This window comes from Coffea arabica, chromosome 9e, assembly GCF_036785885.1.
Source record: "Coffea arabica cultivar ET-39 chromosome 9e, Coffea Arabica ET-39 HiFi, whole genome shotgun sequence".
Lineage (NCBI taxonomy): Eukaryota > Viridiplantae > Streptophyta > Magnoliopsida > Gentianales > Rubiaceae > Coffea > Coffea arabica.
This window is the reverse complement of record NC_092327.1, coordinates 39,394,651-39,415,290: the sequence shown is the minus strand read 5'-3', so window position 1 is coordinate 39,415,290 and position 20,640 is coordinate 39,394,651. Positions and strand designations below refer to the sequence as shown.

At 38.0% G+C, this 20,640-nt stretch overlaps 2 protein-coding genes, 1 long non-coding RNA gene and 1 other non-coding gene across 7 annotated transcripts; 1 reads left to right on the top strand and 3 right to left on the bottom strand.

Annotated features, from left to right (window-relative positions):
* Positions 1–67: 67 nt before the first annotated feature.
* On the bottom strand, positions 68–2,948 carry LOC140014556 (uncharacterized). The gene is made up of 2 exons (XR_011821351.1): positions 2,392–2,948; positions 68–1,963 (listed from the first exon to the last, which is right to left on the bottom strand). It is a non-coding gene; the product is annotated as an uncharacterized lncRNA (long non-coding RNA).
* LOC113710774 (small nucleolar RNA snoR111) lies at positions 2,316–2,445 on the bottom strand. The gene has a single exon (XR_003452959.1). It is a non-coding gene; the product is annotated as a small nucleolar RNA snoR111 (small nucleolar RNA).
* Positions 2,949–4,305: 1,357 nt separating the features above from the next.
* Positions 4,306–8,466, top strand: LOC113710422 (protein CLMP1-like). Of its 4 annotated transcripts, none has more exons than XR_011821380.1 (2): positions 4,306–7,141; positions 7,902–8,466. XR_011821380.1 is itself a non-coding variant. In XM_072065924.1 (2 exons), the coding sequence occupies exon 2, from the start codon at positions 4,713–4,715 to the stop codon at positions 7,062–7,064; it is 2,352 nt and encodes a 783-aa protein (XP_071922025.1). In that variant the 5' UTR covers positions 4,306–4,539; positions 4,631–4,712; the 3' UTR covers positions 7,065–7,448. The 4 variants fall into 4 exon arrangements, 3 of the variants coding, with proteins under 3 accessions (XP_071922025.1, XP_027089229.1, XP_071922026.1); XM_072065924.1 differs by lacking the exon at positions 7,902–8,466 and having other exon boundaries at positions 4,306–4,539; positions 4,631–7,448; XM_027233428.2 differs by lacking the exon at positions 7,902–8,466 and having other exon boundaries at positions 4,307–4,539; positions 5,055–7,448.
* Positions 8,467–9,777: 1,311 nt separating this feature from the next.
* Positions 9,778–11,779, bottom strand: LOC113710424 (1-aminocyclopropane-1-carboxylate oxidase). Its single transcript, XM_027233429.2, has 4 exons — positions 11,553–11,779; positions 11,166–11,392; positions 10,469–10,802; positions 9,778–10,366 (listed from the first exon to the last, which is right to left on the bottom strand). The coding sequence occupies exons 1-4, from the start codon at positions 11,655–11,657 to the stop codon at positions 10,076–10,078; spliced, it is 957 nt and encodes a 318-aa protein (XP_027089230.2). The 5' UTR covers positions 11,658–11,779; the 3' UTR covers positions 9,778–10,075.
* Between the last annotated feature and the right edge of the window lie 8,861 nt (positions 11,780–20,640).

Sequence of the window (20,640 nt, the reverse complement as noted above, 5' to 3'; positions counted from 1 at the left end):
GTTTGTATTAAAACAACATTTTTAATCTTGAAGCTTTCTTTATCTGTCAGAAATGGGAACTTGAAGATGACACGAATCAATATGCAATTTTAGTTACGAACATAGAATGGCAGCTTTAGAAAACAGTTCAATTTTCCACATATTGACCTGTCTCCATTTCGTCACCATTCTGATGTACATACAGGAAATCAAACTTTTCCAAAATCAGTCATACATACAGGCAATCAAGCTTTTCGAATATCAGTCATTCAAAAGGGAGAGGAGAGCATCCCTGCCGATATCCGCCCTTGTCTTCTGAGGCATTATAATGTACGAAAATTTGAATTTATATTCAGTTACAAGATATGCCAGTGAATTGAACATCGAGTTTTTCACCTTTTCTCATTGCCTAGTAACATTAGCTTGAAATGAAGTTTTGACGCTAGCAGTGTCTGATGATTAGATGCCAATTCTCAGCATGTTGCGCGAATTAGAGCCCCGATTAGGTAAGTTGGGCTGTTATATCCTAGTGATTTTGCCTGCTGTCATACTTTTTTTTTTTTTTGATAACCCAAAAGGTCCCTTCACAACTCTGGCAGCACATTGACGTCGGTTACAATCTACATTAATACGAAACTTTCGCAACTCCAGCCGAAGAGAGCCGCGGCAATCATCTTCATTGTATTCTCCATTTTTTTAAAAACAAGTTTTTCATATATAATGTTAAAGAAATACACAAACAAAAACAACTCCAAAACATTATATTTATACAATATATCAAAAATAATTCCAACTATACAAAAAAAATTAAAAAATAAAATCTACGCTATCTCATTCTTCCACCCACCATCTTCCTCCTCCCTCTCTTTCCTCCTCATTCCTCTCCCACCTTCTTCCTTCTCCCTCTCTTTTCTCCTCCCCTCTTCCCTTCCCTTCCCTTCCCTTCCCCGCCATAAAAAATAAACAAAGTCTATCCAAACCAAAAAAATCAATAAAGCCTTTCTCAACCCAGTGCCACCTTTATTTTTTAAAGTCTCATTTTCAACTAGAATTCCTTATTCTATACATTTCCAATCATCACTTCAACCTAGTAACATGAGAATATCTACTGGCAAGTTTTTCATCTAAACTCCCCTTAAATGGTGCCCAATGCAGTAAAATGCAAGACACAAATCACATTGGCTAGCCATTTGACAAGGAGCCTGCATTGTCAAGCTCTTCTGCACAAGTAATCCTAGTTGACTTTTTCCAGATAGACTACGATTTAGTGAACTACATCTCAACACAGGTAATCTAACTTTGTTGTTAGTTGACGTCCAGTAAGCTATAAGTCGTGATCCACCTTAGTTGAAAGAGGCAATTCAGTAAGTCCGTGATCCATCACAGAACGTCTCAATCTTAGTTTCACATGCCTCAAGTATCGGATACTTGACTTGAGATGTTTTGTTATGGACCACGGCTCATTAGACCGTATATAATGCCAAAGGTGAACCGCTTCCTAATTCCACATGCCTTGTCTACCCAATTTTATTCACAAAATATTCACCTAGACTATCCGCATTATACTGTTCAGATGAATTGCTGCCACGGAGTCCACCGCACAAATCTACAGCACTCTACCAGTCTGGCAGCATATATGAAATTCTACACATTACCAAATTCAGCAAGCCTATCTTTCACATGGATCTTGGTCCAATGCTTATAAACTCTACCCATCCAAAGGGAATTTTTTTCCCTAGACGCATCCAGGTCACACCTTCAACCACACTAAGTGTGCATAATTGGTTCTGAGTACCCAGAGTTTACTTGTTAAGAATTTTTTGATGGTGAGACAATTCAAAAACTACACGATAAATGACCTTCCTAATTAAAGATACCAGAAGGTTTACTTTGTTTTAGGGCTGTACCTTTAGGTCTCTACTGAGGTGATGGCAATGGAGTGTCGCCACCATAGACTCTTACCCTACAATCTGGAAATCTAAAACTACACAACATATGTAGAACAAACAAGCCAATTACACAATACATTAATAGCAGAAAACAACAAAAGGCAGTTAAAATCAAAATCCCGAGACCCTCGAGAGCAGGTAAAACTATCAACAAGAGAGTGCATCAGATATCCTTTACAAACAAAACATCCGCATAGGATTTTCACCCAATAGGTTCAAACTGAAGAAAGAGATTTTATCTAATGCATCGCCCGCACCTCTTCAGCATATACAAACACACAAATATGCACAAACAAGCAAATATGGGCTTATAGAAAGAATTATATGAGCAAATGCACTTAAATTGGAAAAGGCAAACAAAAAAGCAACCTCAGATATTAGAATGAAATGTGAACGAGCAACAATCGAATCGTCAATCTGAAGATATGACGACTGAAACGATATCTCGCTAGCATTATTGTACCTGCTGCTCTTCTCAATGACGAGGCACGCTTTCAAATTTTGCCTCTCACATTTTCTTATTTCACGAGCACAGGATTCTCAAAGTTATATACTGATTTGAAAGAGAAATCATGCGGTAAATCTCATCATCAGGAACAAAAACAAAATGAAAAGTAGAACAAAAAACTAAAAAATTTTTTTTTTTTTAAAAAAAGAAGGCATAAAATGATTCCAGCAATCAAGGTTGCAGCTCAGTCTTATAGTGAGCGAGGCAAAATAATGAAGATCGAGTTTGCGACGGAAAACAGCTGCGGTAGAAGTGGGGGTTATATAGCGGCATCCCCTCATGATAAGCCCACAAACCCTAACATGGAGTGCAATTACCAGATTGGCCTTATCATAAGTGTAGGGCATTTTTTTTTAACCCCTCCCTGAAGTCCAAAGCCGCAAATAAAAGAATCTTCAATCTTCATTCATCCATCACGTCGGTTGATTCCAGCACTGCAACTCTTCCACAAGAGAAATGTTTTTTTGAATAAAGTACTTATTCAATAGTTCGCGTAAACATGAAATGTTTTTGTTCTCACACGTTAGCAAATTTGTTGTGAAGCTTGGATTGTGTTTGTATCGCAGTTTTTTATCTAAAAATTTTTATATTTTCTGCGAACATATTTCATAATCATTTTTTAATCTTATATGCGTTGTATCGTTACAGTAAATAACAAAATGCAAACGGGATCATATTTCTGTAGTGTGACTCAGGATGAATGTGCCTGATGATATATATAATAGGACAGTTGCTTTTCTTTTTAATTAATCTTGTATTATCCAGCTATTAACATAACATGATTGTTGTTTGACACAACAAAAAATAAAATAAATAAGAAATAAAGACTCATAATCTTATATACAAACTACTAATGCTTGTTTAATTGTTCACAATTTAGCGATTTTCACCACCAAAGATTTCCTCAAATATACCAATAATGATTTTGAATCGCTTGGGAAATTACATGCACAAGTGAAAGCATTTATCTGGTTTATATATAGGTTCTTTGTATCGGCAATTTTTTGTTTTTACTTCCATAACAAATAAGAAGAAATGTACATAAAGAAGAAGAAGAAATGTAGGTCTAGTTATAAGAACAAGGCTATATACGATATTTCGTAGTCATAACAAAATATCAATTTCAAACAATATTCTAATAGAAATTTCTTTAGTTCAAAGAATTCACGTTGAAAATAATCGTTTGATTAGCATGATTTGCAAAATAAATTTTTAAATATTATTCAAATTACATTATAAATGTAATTTTTTATCACCCTTTTATCTCATATAAATCATGTCACACAAAATGCTTGAAGTATTGTTCCCAATAATCTTCTAATTAAAAACACGTTTTTGCCATTTTTGGTATGAATTCATACCAAAATATACTTATTTCAATGGTCTCATGCATACTATACATGTAATAATGAAAGCCTTTACCTCCTGATCCTTCCAAAAAAAAAAAAAAAAAAAAAAACCTTTACCTCCTGATTAGTTTAATAGCTCCTGATTATTTGGATACGGATTTTGGGTTTGTTTGGATTGTGAATTATTAGAGATATTTTTACTATAGCACTTTTTGTGATGTGATGTATATGAAATAAAAAAAGGAGTAATTGAGAAGATAAAAAGGTGCATTAAAAATTGTAATGATGATATAAATAAATATATTTTGACAAATAAACCGCAATCCAAACAACCCAGATCTATTCGCCAATCTTTTCATTTCGATGCGAAAAAGTGAAAAACTCCATAAATCGCGTATGGAGACAGGGTCTATCTGGTTCGCACGATTAAGGTACTCTAAGTTATCCAGTGATGAACGGTCGATCAACTGCCAAGTGTCGAGAATACATATAACCAAGTCTTCAGCACAACCAGAAGATTGAACCCACGGAGGCGGAGGGCATTCAGTTTAATAACTTGATTTTCTCCTATGACCTATCTAGGGTTTCCAAAAACCCCATCTTTCATTGCTCGACTTTGCTCAATCATGCATTTCATCAAAAACCATCTTCTCTAGTCCAGCATTTCTTCATTACAGCTTCTGGGTTCTTCACATTTCAATCCCCAGACACAACTGTTTTGCTCTTTGCTGAAAAGGTGTGAACTTCAGTTCTTGTAAGTATCCCCTTCTGGCTTATTATTGGGTTTCTCTCCTCCCTTTATTTTTCCTCAATTCTTAGAAAAAGATATTAATTTATACCTCTAGGTTGCCAGTAAAGGTCAAAGATTGGTAATTTTTGCACTATCTAGATTGAAGTTTGAGTTTTCAGAAGGTCGTGATATAATTTATGGGGAAATCTGGGGGTAGGAAAAAGAAGGGTGCAATTAGCCGAAACCAAAACCAAGCTTCTGCTGGGGAAAATAATCATGCACCTGTTATTAATGGTGGTGTTGATTTGGACTCTTCAGTTTTCTTGAGAAGAGCCCACGAGCTTAAAGAAGAGGGAAATAAAAGATTTCAGGGCAAGGATTATGCAGGGGCTCTTCAACAGTATGATATTGCCCTTAAACTGATCCCGAAAACGCACCCAGAAAGAGCTGTTTTTCATAGCAATAGAGCTGCTTGTTTAATGCAAATGAAGCCCATAGATTATGATAGTGTGATTTCGGAATGTACTCTGGCACTTCAGGTTCAGCCTGGATTTGTTCGGGCCCTTTTGCGGAGGGCTCGTGCTTTTGAGGCAGTAGGGAAGCATGAAATGGCGATGCAAGATGTGCAAGTGTTATTGAGTGCTGACCCGAATCACAGGGATGCACTGGAGATTGTGGGGAGATTGAGGATGGCGCTTGGCCCACGCCAGGAGGCCCAACAGGACCTCCAGAGTCGCCCATCGCCTGCTGCCCTGGGTGCTTCTGCTGTCCGGGGAGCTCCGATTGGTGGCCTTGGACCTTGTTTGCCAGCTCGACCAGTATCAAAGAAGGCAGCAACTCCAGCTGTGGTTTCAGCTTTATCAGCTAATAATAAGGCAGATAAGTCTTGTCCAGCTTTGCCAACTGAAAATTGTCCAGAAGCCAAATCTCAATTACCAAACGTTGTTTTAAAGCCTTCACAGGGTTCTTCCAAACCGAGTGCCATTTCAGTTAAGGAGAGTAAGGAACATGGATCATCTTCATCATTGCCAGTTTCAACACATGCGCAATCTGTTGAGGTTGTAACTCGATGGAGACCATTGAAGCTTGTTTATGATCACGACATTAGACTTGCTCAAATGCCTGTGAGTTGCAATTTTAAGGTGTTAAGGGATATCGTAGGCAAACGGCTCCCGATGTCAAAGTCTGTTCTGATTAAGTATAAAGATAATGACGGTGATTTAGTTACAATTACATGCACGGCTGAGCTTCGATTGGCTGAGTCCTGTGTTGACTGGCTTAGTCCGAAAGACCCTGATAGTGATAAACAAGATTCAGCTGGGACGTTGAGGTTGCATATTGTAGAGGTGAGTCCTGAACATGAGCCACCTTTATTGGAAGAGGAAGAAGAGAAACCTGCCGAGACTGAGGCAACTAAAGAAGATGAAAATGCATCTAACTCTTCACTAGGTGAGTCTGTTGTGGAACCTGTGGACAATGAAGTTGTTAAGACAGAAAAGCCAGCTCCAAAGGAGAAAACTGGAATATCAGAAGATCCTGAGTGCAAGGAAGTGGAGATGGATGACTGGTTATTTGAGTTTGCACAGTTGTTCCGAAGCCATGTCGGTATTGACCCAGATGCTCACATTGATCTTCATGAGCTTGGGATGGAGCTATGCTCTGAAGCTCTGGAGGAGACAGTGACAAGTGAAGAAGCTCAAACCCTTTTTGATAAGGCCGCTTTAAAGTTTCAGGAAGTAGCTGCTCTAGCTTTCTTTAACTGGGGAAATGTACACATGTGTGCAGCAAGGAAGCGGATTCCTATAGATGACTCAGCTTCAAAGGACTTGATGGCCTCACAACTTCAAGCTGCTTATGACTGGGTCAAGGAAAAGTATTCGTTGGCCAGAGAGAAGTATGAGGAGGCACTTTCTGTCAAACCAGACTTTTATGAAGGTCTCTTGGCACTTGGGCAGCAGCAATTTGAAATGGCAAAGCTCCATTGGTCCTTTGTTGTGGCAAAGAAAGAAGACCTATCAAAGTGGGATCCTACGGAGACCCTACAACTTTTTGACAGTGCAGAAGAAAAAATGAAAGTAGCTACTCAAATGTGGGAGAAGTTGGAAGAGCATAGAGCAAATGAACTGAAGGATCCTGGAGCAGCAAGTAAGAAGGAAGAACTGTTGAAAAGACGGAAGAAGCCAGGAAGTGGAGTAGAAAATGAGGGCTCATCTGCTGGCAGTCAGGGGGCACTTTCAGCTGATGAAGCAGCAGAACAAGCTGCTGTGATGAGATCTCAAATACATCTATTCTGGGGTAATATGCTTTTTGAACGATCCCAAGTTGAATTTAAATTGAATTTGACTGGTTGGAAGAAGAATTTGGACACTGCAATCGAGAGATTCAAGCTTGCTGGAGCCTCTGAAACAGACATTGCAACAGTTCTGAAGAATCATTGCTCCAATGAAGAAGCTAGTGAGGGACAAGAGAAAAGAATTGAGAATGTAAGCATGGCTCTTTCTAGTAAGATAGAGGATCCAAATGAGGTAACTCAAACTTCAGGGGAGTAATTTGTTTGGAGTGCATGAGATTTCTTATAGCTTCAGCCAAATACCTTACCATTTTCCTCATCCTCAAGTTTCATTGGGTAAGAGATTGTCCATCTCTTTTGCAGAAGGGTTAAGGTTTTTCACTCGCATTTTTAAGACAGAATGGGCATCAACATTCTTGATACATGTTCTTAATCGAACAGTTTTGTTTCTTGGGGTATGCTAATAATTTTGAACTTTCGACTGATGCTAATGTTATAGTGCAAAGGAGTCTTCATTGCTTAGGATCTAAATTATGGCTTCAGGCTGCAATAGTTATATTCCACACTTGACTCATGGATTTTATTTTTTATTCCCAATCCGTGTAGTGAACTTTTATGAAATGAGATGATGTCCTTTCCTGCACTATTAGTGTGAATTCTCCCTTTCTTGTTTTTATCCTCTTAAATTTCAGCTGTTGCTTAAACTTTTGAGTGCAGGAACTTTGATATGAATTTTGTATCCTCTTAAATGAGATGATGTTGCTTAAACTCTTGTTTTTATCCTCTTAAATGGAACTTATCTCTTTTGAAGTTGGCTCACACTAATAGCTAAAATAAATCAGAATTTTGTGTCAAGCACGATTTATAGTCTGAACTAGGATTTTTCACCTTGGGCTTTTCGGTTGGAACAGGATATCTTGCTGACTTTCTAACCCATATCATTTCAAAGAACAAATCTTTAGGACATTTCGCATACTACCATTATGAGTAATCTGGCTTGTGTGTGTTTTCTGAGTTTTGCAATTTATGAAATAGATATACAATCTGGGTATACATTCAGAGAACAATCTAACTTATTGTCACCTTAATCTGGCAGCTTGACTGAATTTTGGGACTAAGTTGGCAATCAAACGATGATTATTGAGGTTTGGCCAAGGTGTGTTATTGGTAAATGCCGTGGACACTCCCTGTGCTGCACATACTTGCCATTCACACTCGAAACACAATAACACGTAGGCTTGAATTGCTAGTGGTGTCACACTGGTTTTTTCTACCCACTGTGGCCTATCAAAGAAAGCATACTCTTTAATATTCACGCGTTGTTCTCAATGAAATTTTAGTAGCATGGTGGTGGTAATTTACTGAGACCGAGATTAGATGAAGTTCAAGGAAGCGGTTGTTTGACAGAATAGAGTGAGCCTGAGAGTGTAAATGTCTTCGTTAGAATATAACAAGGATACCCTCGGTTTCTTGTATGTCATCCCCAGTAGATACAGAAGTTATCTGAACCTGTTAGCACATGGATGGATACAGAAGTTGTTTCAACATACATACCAGCCAACTACGTTGATCTTTTGAGACGATAGTAGAATGTTTCCTATCAAACAAAAGCAATAGGTTGTTATTGAAGCCTACAGGACTGAGATATTTGGTTTTTTTGATGCTTTTGGCCTTCAAAATTTCTTTTCTGGGGAGGATGCCTCTTTAATTATTGGTGTATGTACAGTCTTCCTTATGCAGTACAGGGGGTAGTACTTTTTTCTTAGTTGCTTTCACTTTCCTGAAAAAGAAAGGAAAGTTAACATGCTGCTTTTAGTGGGAAATTTTCTTTCTATTCGTTTGGTTTGTTCGTTCTTATCTCAGGTTGGGATGGTGGGGCTTGGAAGTGTCAGTCAGGCTTGCAGTTATAATACATGGTAGCAAGGGCTTTCCACTTCCCTGATGGGATACCCGGCACGCATGCATGCATATGCATGCTCACGCGACTGTTATCAGAATGACAGCTGAATTTGCTGATCCCACCATTCGCAGTGGGATTTTACATAACAAGGAAGTACCTTTACCTATTTCCTTTCCCTTTCTGAAGAGTTGAGTTCCATTTTTGGAGTAGTGGGGAAGGAAATGCGGATGCTTCTCAGCAAGCTCCCGTCGTGAAGATGAAAAATAGCTGTCAGCAATAGTCGTTTTCTCTAAAAGATCCAGCCTATTTTGTCAATCTAATATACTCGCGGCGCGTTTCATCTCATTCCCTGGTCACGGTGTAGGGAATAGTAGTAGTGTTTCAATCCAATAACCTCGCAGGAAACGCCAAACTGGAATCAGAATTCTGCGAAGGGAAATTTTCTTCTTCTTCTTTGAGAGACCATGGTAGGGTCTCCAGTTTCCAGCATAATTCGTCAATTGAGCCGCAAATGGTTTCTTTTCTGACCCTGTTGTACTGACCAACTGGAGTAATAAATAGTAGTACTCTATCTCCTATTTGACTATTTTTTTGGCTGCCCAATCTCTTCTTCAGAAGATCATTGCGGATTTCTCGGAATTGACACGTACTTAATTTTCTTGATGGATGGACTAATTTGCTCGAGGAAAAAGAAAGAAGAACAATAACATCATCGTTTTTATGGGCTGCTAAAGAACGATCGGAAGTCGGTGCGTATCTTTGCGTTACAGGTTAGGCATGGGGTCCAAAGTTATTGGTTGGCATGACAAAACCTCGCCCCCACGCTCTGACGCTGAGAATGCAGGGGTGAACTTGCACAACAATAGTAGTATTGTTGGATAAAGTTTCTACTGACTAGAAACCAAACGGTGCATAATAATGTTGGATAAAGTCAGTCTCTAATCACAGACTCTTTTTTTTTCAAACTTGCTGGCCGATTTGATTTAAATAACAGTAGTACTTGCTTTTTACCGCATTCCCTTTCAGATAAGATAACTCGATCAAAGTTTTTGTATCCACTTAGCAGTGCTGGTATTGGAAGATTCCTTCTCCATTGCATATGACAAAGCCCCAGAAAGGTAACTTTCGGATTGCTTTACACGTTATCATTCACCGCAGACTTCCGCAGAATCATATTTACTCAAAGATCCTGGCAAGACTATCTTATCTAACAAACCAGCTCCACATTTAACTAGTCCAATCCAAGCATTAACAAGGGGCTAAACCAAACTCACACCACAATACAGACTCAGATCTCAGATATTATTACTATGCTAGGATATGATTACGCAAACGCGCATTATAAGACAGCAGCAGATCAAAGCGTGATCTCAAACAGTTGCGATTGGACCCAAGTTTACGGTGCTTTCCACGGCCTTCATGGCTTCAAACCTGGGCTCTTTAGCTTGGAACTTAAGGCCAGCATAGAGCTTCATGTAGTCCTCGAACACAAACTTGGGATATATCTGCTTGTCCTCTGCCTCTTTCTCAACCAATGCCGGTGCTGGATAGATCACTGCATCACTTCCTGGATTGTAGAATGATGCTAGTGACATTCTGTTCCCATCTGGTTGAGCTATCACCCGGTGCATCACACTCTTGTATTTTCCATTTGTGATTACCTTCAAATATGTTAAATGAGTGATTTAGTGGATAATTAGGAGCTGTAAGGCGACTTCATTTGGGAGGTTCAATTGCAAAGATTTGGGAATTTATTCAAGTACCTCAAGTTGGTCGCCGATGTTGATTACAATGGAGTGGCGCATAGGCGGAACATCCACCCATTCACCATCCTTGAGGAGCTGGAGACCGCTGACCTTGTCATCCTGGAACAGCAGGATGATGCCGCCGGCATCGGTGTGTGCCCGGAGGCCCTTGATCAGTTCTGGACGAGGGCATGGAGGGTAATTGCTGACTTTGGTGCCAAAGGTTGGTCCTTTGGTGCCATAGAAGGCTTTCTTCAGATAGCCTTTCTCTAGGCCAAGGTTCTCGCATAGCAAGTCCAACAGGAGCTCTGCTAGTTTCTCAAGTTGCAACGCAAATTCCTTCATAACCTTTCTGCAATCATTTCAGATTTATCCAGCAATGAAACAAATTAGTAGTTTCTTCCATGATGAAAATATTAGACTACTGCTCCATTCTTTTATTTTTAACTCTTTTTTAATCACTGTAGTAGGTCCTTGATCATTCTTATCTTTGGGTCTTATCTGTATTTTCCTGTGTAAGCATGTGAACGGAGTTGTAGCAGAAAAATAGTTGGGAAGAGTCAGTGGGTCATATGTCGCTTTCAGTAATGTGGTCCTGGGTAGGTAAGAACAGGTGTAGCTAGGTATATATATTTTTTAACAGTGTCCCAGATTGTGGGAAGATAATCAGAGTCTTCTGGCAGTAATTTAGGAGTGAAAAGAGTTGTCTAATAACCTGTATTCATCATCAAGATCAGGGACTTCTGAGATGTTGGAAACAGGAAGATGGCGCAAGAAGAAGGTACTTTCCCAGTCCAAATCATTGATCTCAGTCTGAACAGCTTCCAATTCCTTGCTCTCCACCATTTCCTTGAACTTTAGTTCCATACATTTCTTGTAATGCTCCTTTGTTAGCCTCTCCACTGTGTCCATGAGCTCATTAGATATCCCATGATTCAACACCTGAAACCCCAAAAAAAAAAAAAAAAAAAAAAGACCAGACAATTAGCAACCACTTCTAGCTGATCATTTACCTAGTAAAGTACTGAAAAAGATTGTTGCTTTACGGTAAGAAAACTACTTAGCAAGTTTTTTTTTTCGTGTGTGTGTGTTCTTCAATCACCTCAAAGAAGCCCCAGCTTTCACAAGCATCTTTTATGACTCCCATAGTGGCAGCCCTCTCTTCACCGTCAAGCTTCTCCATGTCGATTAGGGGGAATGTAGCCATCTCTCTTTCTAGTTTGTGTTTGCTTGTGCTTATGCTTCGTTTACAGATGTGTCTCACTCTCTTAGTGTGTGAGAATGCGTGTGTTTGTGAAATAAACTACTGTGTTATGCGTAAATTGAAGAGGGGGTTAGAGGGATATTTATAGGCCTTGAAGGAAGGGGATAAGAAAGAATCGATTGGCTGATTTACTATTACTACTTTGGAAGCAAAATAGCGAGTGAAAGCATCACAACCAAATCTAAGGATACAGTAGTTAGTGGGAACAAAACTCGTGGGGCAAGTATGTGACCACATCGTCTGATGGACCCCTCCAAAGTTTGGCAGAATTTGGAGTAATTAAGCTGGCTGGAGCCTGGAGCCATCTGCCAAGGGAGGGGGGGTTTTATGGCCTTTTCTGATTTATCCCAATACTTCACCTCCCTACGCTTTGCCTTTGCTCATTTTGGTGGGGTTGCACCTAATTTGGTGGTCTCTCTCTCATTTCTTTGCTTTCCGACCAAGTGGCTAGTTGCTACTTTTCTCTCCATGCACGCCGATTTCTTTATCATGACAAGATGTCTCCATGATACCAGTTCTTGGAAATTAAAGTTAAATACGTATGTATGAGAAAAACGAGTAATTGGATGATTGCAAATACGTATTTCTTGCATATGTTTGGATTTTTTTAAGGATGTCATCTAATGAAGTTGCTTCTTTCTTACATAGATTCCATTAACCTTTTCACTTTTCTTTGCAAAGTAGAGGATTTTACGTATGTTCATTGGCAGGTTAGTAGATAGATACCAGCAGCTCTTTTGGTTAAATTTCTTGGAAATTAATGTGGCATCCATGTAAAAGGACGTGGTACCCTACTAGATACGCTTGCAAAAAATAAATCACTAATCATGATCTAAAGGTTAACCATGAGCGGCAAATAAAAAGCCAGATGATGTTGGTACCCGCGCTAAAAAAAGTTGCAGTTCAGCCGACGTGAGGTGAGTCTATGCTTCAAAACATTTTACAACGTCAACTGGTACTTTTTGATGGTTTAATTAGTCCCACTGTTTTTAAACTCGGATCGAAGAGTGAAGCAGAAAACCTTCCTGTCCGTGGTTCGATCGATTCAATTCCAATTCAAAGGTTTAATAAATTTTTATTTATTTTAGTATTAAAGTTTTTGAATAAAACTAAAATTTTTATTTTAGGATTGGCTGAGCCTCCTGATTTTTACCCGTCCAATCGGTTCTTGATCGGATTTAACCAATTCAATTGATTATTTGAGTTTTTTCATTGAACTAGACCAAAGATATGGTTAATTTGCAGTTCAATCATCGACTGATATGACTAATTGATCCGTTTGATCCAATTTTCAAAACACTTATTAGTCCTTTGAACATGCAAATCTCGGGTACTTAAGTTATTTAGAATTGGCCTGAGCATTACAGATCCTACGTGTGCTCATTTGGCATACTTTTCATGCCAAAATCTCTAACAAGTACTAGCCCATCGCGCATAGAATTAAAATGAACGTAACTAATTTAAGTTGTAAATTTTTTTTTTTATTTTTTATCAATTCGGGCCATTGAGCTTTCACTAACGTTTGCTGCTGCCCCTAATTGGTTTTGTAGCTATCAGTTTTCCGTGTTCGATGTCGAATTGAAGTTGCTAAATGAAGAACGAAGCGGACCGGCAAATATTCTTGCCGCGTTATCGTCAAATCAAAGCCCTCGCTTGACGCAACTACCGTTGAGGCTTCTGATTTTTTATTTATTTTAGTATTAAAAATTTTGAATAAAATTAAAATTTTATTTTAGGAAATAAAAATTGGCTAAGCCCCCTGATTTTTACCCGTCCAATCGGTTCTTAATCAAATTTAACCAATTCAATTGATTATTTGGGTTTTTCATTGAACCAGACCAAAGATATGGTTAATTTGCAGTTCAATCAGTCGAATTGATCGATTGATATGGCTAACTGATCGGTTGGATTCAATTTTCAAAACACTGATTAGTCCTTTGGACATGCAAATCTCGGGTACTTAAGTTATTTAGAATTTGGCCTGAGCATTACAGATCCTACGTGTGGTCATTTAGCATACTTTTCATGCCAAAGTCTCTAACAAGTACTAGCCCATCGCGCATAGAATTAACATGAACGTAACTAATTTAAGTTGTACATTTTTTTTTATCAATTCGGGCCATTGACCTTTCACTAACGTTTGTTGCTGCCCCTAATTGGTTTTGTAGCTATCAGTTTTCCGTGTTCAATAGGAGTGTGCAAAATCGAAAAATTTCGATTTATCGACCAATTCGAAATTTTCGAAATCGATTATTTGGAATTCGGAATTGAAATCGGGTTTTCCGATTTCAAATTATGCGAATTTGGTTTGAATTCGTTAATGGGATTTTTCGAAATCGGAATTTCAGAATTCCTATTTTGATTTCAAATTCATTTTTCATATATATAATTTTTAAATATATATGTAATATAACATTTATATTATAATAATATTTTTTATATTCCTGAATTCGGTGATTCGGAATTCCTATTTTGATTTCAAATTTATTTTTCATATATATATAATTTTTCATATATTATATATATAATTTTTCATATATTATATATATATGTAATATAACATTTATATTATAATAATAATTTTATATTTCTGAATTCTGTGAAATCGGAATTTACCGAATTTCAAATTGAATTCGGAACGAATTTGAATTCGGAGTTGATGAATTCGAAATCGAATTTGGTCGAAAATTTTGATGCCAAAATTTTAAAAATTTTCAATTTCAAAGTTTCGAATTATTAATTTTGATTCCGGTTCACAGCCCTAGTGTTCAATGTTGAATTGAAGTTGCTAAATGAAGAACGATGCGGACCGACAAGTATTCTTGCCGCGTTATCTTCAAATCAAGCCCTTGCTTGACGCTACTACCCTTGAGGCTTCACTTAGGAATAGAATATAATCCACCCCCATTAACATTAATTTAACTCTCTCGTGCTTGACTGAAATCCACTTTTTTTTTTATTAACTTAAAACTACGGTCCAACTAATATTCACCGATACTCTGACGTATCTCATGAATTGTCCTTTTTGTATTTCAATATATGTAATTATTCCATATGTACAATCATATTGTAAGTGAAAGCACAAATAAATAAATGATGGAATTTAAGAAGGACGAGAAATTTGAAACAGGACTTCTAATACCCTGTAGCTAATCTTTCAATATTGATGGAGGACATATAGGAAGGATTCCTTGTCCAACATTAAACCGAGCTTATTAAATACCAACTAATTATATTAGTTCACCAATGTTTTTTTTTTTTCTTAGTGTAGTAGAGTGCACTTCAAATGTGCCAAGGCAGAAAAACAATTACGTCTTCTTTTTTTTTAAGGAAAAAACAATGGGATATGTTATGTACGTGAAATAAAAGGTGTCATTCTTGCTCCAACTAATGTTGCGAGTACAAAGAATTGAAGGATAATTCTTTCTTGCCGCCTGCCTGTAGGATGGACAAAAATGCACGTGCACTTGCATAAATGTCCAAGGCCATAGTTTAGGTGATCCATTAAATTTTATTGAATGCAGAAATCCAGACGTACAGGATTTACCTGACACAATGGATAGTAATTGGTTAGCACTTGAAGGCATTTGGTCTTCCCCTGCAGAAATCACCTGGACCAGTCGGATTTACCTTTGAAAAAGTAACTGACAATAAAGTGGACTAGAGATGACAATTGACTAAAAAAGGTTAAAAAGGTGTCAAACAAAGTGGGCCTTTCTGAAAATTTGTTTTCGTCATAAACTCTAATCAGCCTTTTGTTGTTTTTATCTTGTGAAGATGGGATCCTGAATTCCTGATATGAAAGAAACTTTGCCGTAAAAAGTTCATGAGATGATTTGATCTAAAGAAAAGAACGATTGAGGATGCCAAGCATGAGCATGCGGAACCCTGCAGATGTTTTCTTTTTTTCCTTTTTTTTTTACTTTCTTCTTACCCTCCCTCCTCCGTACCACTTTGACATTTTATTCACGGATATCTGATTCTGCAAATTCAACAAATTATTGAATCTTTTGTGTTCCTTTTCACTGTTTGATTATTTGCCCTCCTTTTCACCATTTTAAATACTTGGGTAATGCAAATCAATGGCGACAGTATTCATGCTTGGTGAAAAACTTTGATAGATTTTCGACAAACAAAAGTTTCGCTTACATCGGCCAAAGATTTTCTAAAAGCAAATTATGTGGACCTAACCTGCATGGGTCCAAATTAATTATACTTATTACAGTTAATTTGGATTTACAATAAGATGTAGAAGAAAAGATGTACAAGATAGCCAACTGATTCTTAGGATATGTCGTGTTGAATACATTTATCCAAAAAAAAAAACGAACAAAATGTTAGATTGGTTTCATGATATGTCGTTGTTTGAGTTCTGTAAACGTTAATGGTATGAAAGAAACGTATAAAACACAGATTCATGTATAGTTAAACAGTAACGTAGGAGATTTGATTTCTCATGATACTTGCAAGTCCTATTCATGCACAGCCCCCTCCCCACTTCCTCCCAAAAAAAAAAAAAAAAAGGATCAAACGAGGAAAAATAGGATAAAAAATAAACAAACTTCATGCATAATTCGTGGCTTTCTTGCCTTGGCTTGAAACCAGTTGAATTTAAACCATGCAATACAGACTCAGAATCCAATTTTACGTGTGAATCTAAACATCAATTTAATGCTTGACATGGATAAACAAATAAAGATAAAATACTCACCTTAGTATAAATTAAAATAAAGAAGAACAGCTCACAAAAAAAATGGAGGAAGAAGAACGATAAGAAGGAAGACTAACAAAAAAGGTCCTACCAGATTGCTTAGATTTCCCTCGTCAAGATGAGGATATTGGCCTAGCTCAGTAGTAGAACTTAAACTCTACTCGTCATGTTAAATCACAAATGAGGGGTGTAGTGGGGCCAATACACAAGGTGACAAGTGTCAATTCGGCCGTGCCACGTGCGAGCTCGGCAATAGAGATCTGGGCAGCTCGGACACATTAGCTCGGGAGAAGGGAATGCCAGCTCGGTTGGGCCCGCCGCCTCTCCATGCGGTGGGCCTCGTGAGCCGTGGCCTCCGAACCGTTCGGGGTTATCATACGAAATCCTAAAAAGACTCCGAACCCTAGGAGACTCCGACTCCTATATGGAAACTACTACCCACAAGCCTATAAATATAGTACCACGCGACAACACAAGGTACGCCATCTACAGTAATCTAAACTGTACTTTACTCTCAAACTCTCGCTGACTTGATCGTCGGAGCTACTCCGGGGACGCCAACCCCGCTGTCGCTTTTCTTTGCAGGATAGCCCGCTCGTTTCCCCCCTCTCAGCTCGGTTGCTCTCAGCAGCCCGGCCCGCAGCAGCTCAGCTCGGATTGCGTCTTTGGCAGTCGCATCAAGGGGTTTTAACGCCTGATTTGTTTCTATTATAACAATTAGAAAAGGGTCTCCCTCTCACCTGGATTCATGCACAACTTGTATGCCAAACAAATGAGAATGCTACATGAGACAACTTATTGAATTCTTTATGTAGCCAAGGGAAAAACCCTACAACTTGACGTTTTCTATCTTTTTATTACAGTAACAGAAGGAAATAGTTTGAGGGGGAAAAAAGAACAAAAGAAAAAAAAACAAAGGAATTATGCGAAATTATAGTGATATAGCTCGGTCTGGGGGAGAGGGATGGATTGGATCGAATAATTCATGCAAAAAAAAAAAAAAAAAAAAAAAGAGCTTGTTCCGGATTGTCAGCTTTCTTGCTCATGAACTACAGGTCCTATGCACATCAAAGTGAAAAAGGAGGAGCACTACTTTGCCTGCATGCGTTAAAGGTGACCTAGAATCCGCTGATGGCTGATACTAATAATTTTGTTGCTATTTCTCTCATTATACCTTGGTCGAATGTCTCTTCCTTTCTTGATATCAACCACGAAAAACCTCTGGCTTCCCACCATTGCTTCAGCCTCTCGTCATTCCCGTACTAGAAACATATTTCGACAAATCTGAAATTGAGTGTTGCTTTAACCGATTACCTCGATTATGAGGAAGCTAAAAATCTAGTGTTACCGTGTTACAATAGGAATGGCCAAAATTACTTGTCGTAATCATTTCTGATTAAACTTTTATTGTTCTCGTAGTATTATATATTTTCAAGTATTCTCTCTTTGGGATCCTTCTTGATTATTGCTGTCAGGTCAGGGTACACTTTACTGCATCTTGATATGCGTGGAGAAGAACATCATCTTAGTAGGTAACCTAATCCTCTCTATTATTACTACATTATGATAACTACATACCATATCTTTGAGGCCTTGTTTGGATGGATATGTAAATGAAAGGAGAGAAATTAAGGGAAATGCCTATCCTTACATTTTTTTTTCAACACAGGAAGTATCCCAACTTTGTGAGAATAATCTTCCTGTACCTGTGCACCCCACCCCCCAAGGATACACAAGCGGTAAAAAGGTGATTAAAATACACGATCTCGAGATCCAATTAGGTTATCTCGAAACCGTCCGAGCCAACCCTAAAGGGCAAGGCCTATCTTTACTTTGTTTGGGAGTTTCTAAGTGGAATGAAAAGGAAGGAAATGGAGGGATGGATGGTTATACAAAGTTCCAAACATGGAGAGAAACGGAACCCAACATTTTTTTCTAAATGCCAAGTTCGTTTATAAAACATCATTAAACAAATTATTAGTACTACCTAACATATCTAAAATCATTCCCTTTCTTACCTAAATTCCTAAACAACTCGTGAATCTTTTCTCTTCTCTCTCTCTCTCTCTCTCTCTCTCTCTCTTTTTTTTTTGTTTCTATCTCTTCAAAACTCCCAAACTAGGCATATCTGATAAACTTTTTATTGTTAAAACACCCTTGGTAAAATCTAACTCAACTTCCTAAACTCATTAGATCTCCATCTTTTCGTGTTCTTCCTTTCGGATATCTGTTATAATTTATTTCATGATGAAATAATATAATGAATATGAGGTGTTTTTTTCAATCACTAGTATGTAGAGTGCATTCATGAGGGTGCAACTTACAACCATTTTCCAGTCTTCCATAGAAAAGAAAAAAAAGGGTTAGAAAAAAACACTCACCATGGCATCTAAAATAATGGGAAAAGTAGAGGATAGCATTCAGTAAATGAAACAAGGAACACAGCATGTCGGGTGCTGGTTTTGTGAATCTAGTTTAGATTCTTTTCTTTTTCTCTTCAAAAATCCCAAACTAGGCCTGTGTAATAAATTTTTTATATTTAATATACACTTGGCAAAAAACTAACTCAACTTCTTAAAGTCATTAATTAAGTCTCCACCCTCTTTTTCAGATATCTGTTATAATTTTATTTCAAGTTAAAATATTATTATTGCAAATTACTACTACAATTTTCCATTAATTCTTCCATAGAAAAAATCAGAAAAGAACTAACACAAAAATCAATTCGACATCTAGAAAAAATGGGAAAATGGAAGTAGCACTAATGAAACAAGAAACACAACATGTCGGATGTTGGTTTTCTGAACCTAGTCTTTAGGTTCTCTGAATTTCAAACTTTAGGCAGCTTCTTCCCTTTCTTCCGTGGTCTCCAACTCGTTACATGATGCAATACTTAGGTCCCTCAATGCACTTAAAAAGTTATATAAGCAGGTTCGCTTTGCTGGCCAGGAATATGTGTATGATCTTTCCTGCTGCCACATTTTTGCAGTCCCACATTTTTGCAGATCTTTTGTTCGTAAGTGGAGTCCAAAATTGATAGATAACATACGTCGGCTCCACTACACAATGAGAAAAGCAGGGTAATATGGCATAAGACATAAGATACCTCGCACAAATCGCTACCTTGCCTCCCTACTTTATGTGCCAACAATAATGTAACCTAATTTCCTGAACAGACATTAGTTAGTACTTACCTTTCCAGCACCAATTTAGCTTCAAGACAAGTACAGATGAAAACTTTTTATACATAGTTCCCAAAAGAATGCATGTGATTCAACCTAGATTTTTATATACTACATGTTGAAACAGTACGTGCTTTCTTCCACCTTGAGAAAAATATGGTTGTTACTGGCTGCAATCATTGACCAGGGCTCGAAGCGAGCCGAGAATATCGGTAGAGGCAGAGACTAATTTCAGGAGAAAGGAAAATCATATGGTTAGGTGAAATAACGATGGACATCATTAATGCGTTGAGCGATGAGTCCTTTTCTTCTGCAAAAGCAAAGAAAAAAAAAAAGAGAGAGAGAGAACCTGAATAAATGCCCTCCACGAATTCTTGATAACCTTCAAGACTAGTATTCTTATGCTCATTCAGCCTCCGGGCGATATGCCTGTCTTTGCCTAATGATGAATGTCTAGATACAGTGTCCAATTTTCCTACGGGGCTCAGGGGTGGCCTGGAAAGAAGAGGGGCCACAGGGGTCTAGATCACTTCTCAGTAGTCAGTTTTCACTTAAGAGAGAAAGAAAGAAAGAACAAACAAGTAAATCTAAAAATGCACCTACATGCAAAGGGAACAAACGTTTTGAGTTTTTGACTAAGAAAGTCAATGGGAGAAGAGAATTGTTAGTTCCAGGAAACCTTTGGTCATTGATCTTGGAGTATTGATGTTGAAATGCATGTGGGAACACTTGTATCTCAGATCATATGGGAACGTAGACGAGTCTATCACGGGTGCGGGACCTTTCTTGGTTGGCAGTTTACAATAATTCTCTTTCGCATTTTGCTTGTGTTGTTGACTGCCTCGTTGACCTCTTGACTCCAGTTGTGTGCACTAGCATGTTTTGTTAAACTCACTCGCCAGAAATTGTTAGGGAAGCATTATTAAAAGTGCCAAAATAAATTTTTTTAAAAAATACTTTCTAAAATCAACGGTCAAGTCGCTTTTGCGATCAATTCCACAATTATTATTTGCTCGTGTTAGAAAGCAACCGA

What these genes read in the sequence shown, in the direction of transcription:
- LOC113710422 (XM_072065924.1), top strand. Translation starts at nt 4,713, where the DNA reads ATGGGGAAATCTGGGGGTAGGAAAAAGAAGGGTGCAATTAGCCGAAAC.
- LOC113710424 (XM_027233429.2), bottom strand. Translation starts at nt 11,657, where the DNA reads ATGGCTACATTCCCCCTAATCGACATGGAGAAGCTTGACGGTGAAGAG. An exon ending in AAAGCTGGGGCTTCTTTGAG is followed by an intron (nt 11,393 to 11,552) that starts GTGATTGAAGAA and finishes TTGGGGTTTCAG; the next exon opens with GTGTTGAATCATGGGATATC. An exon ending in GATCTTGATGATGAATACAG is followed by an intron (nt 10,803 to 11,165) that starts GTTATTAGACAA and finishes AAATGATTGCAG; the next exon opens with AAAGGTTATGAAGGAATTTG.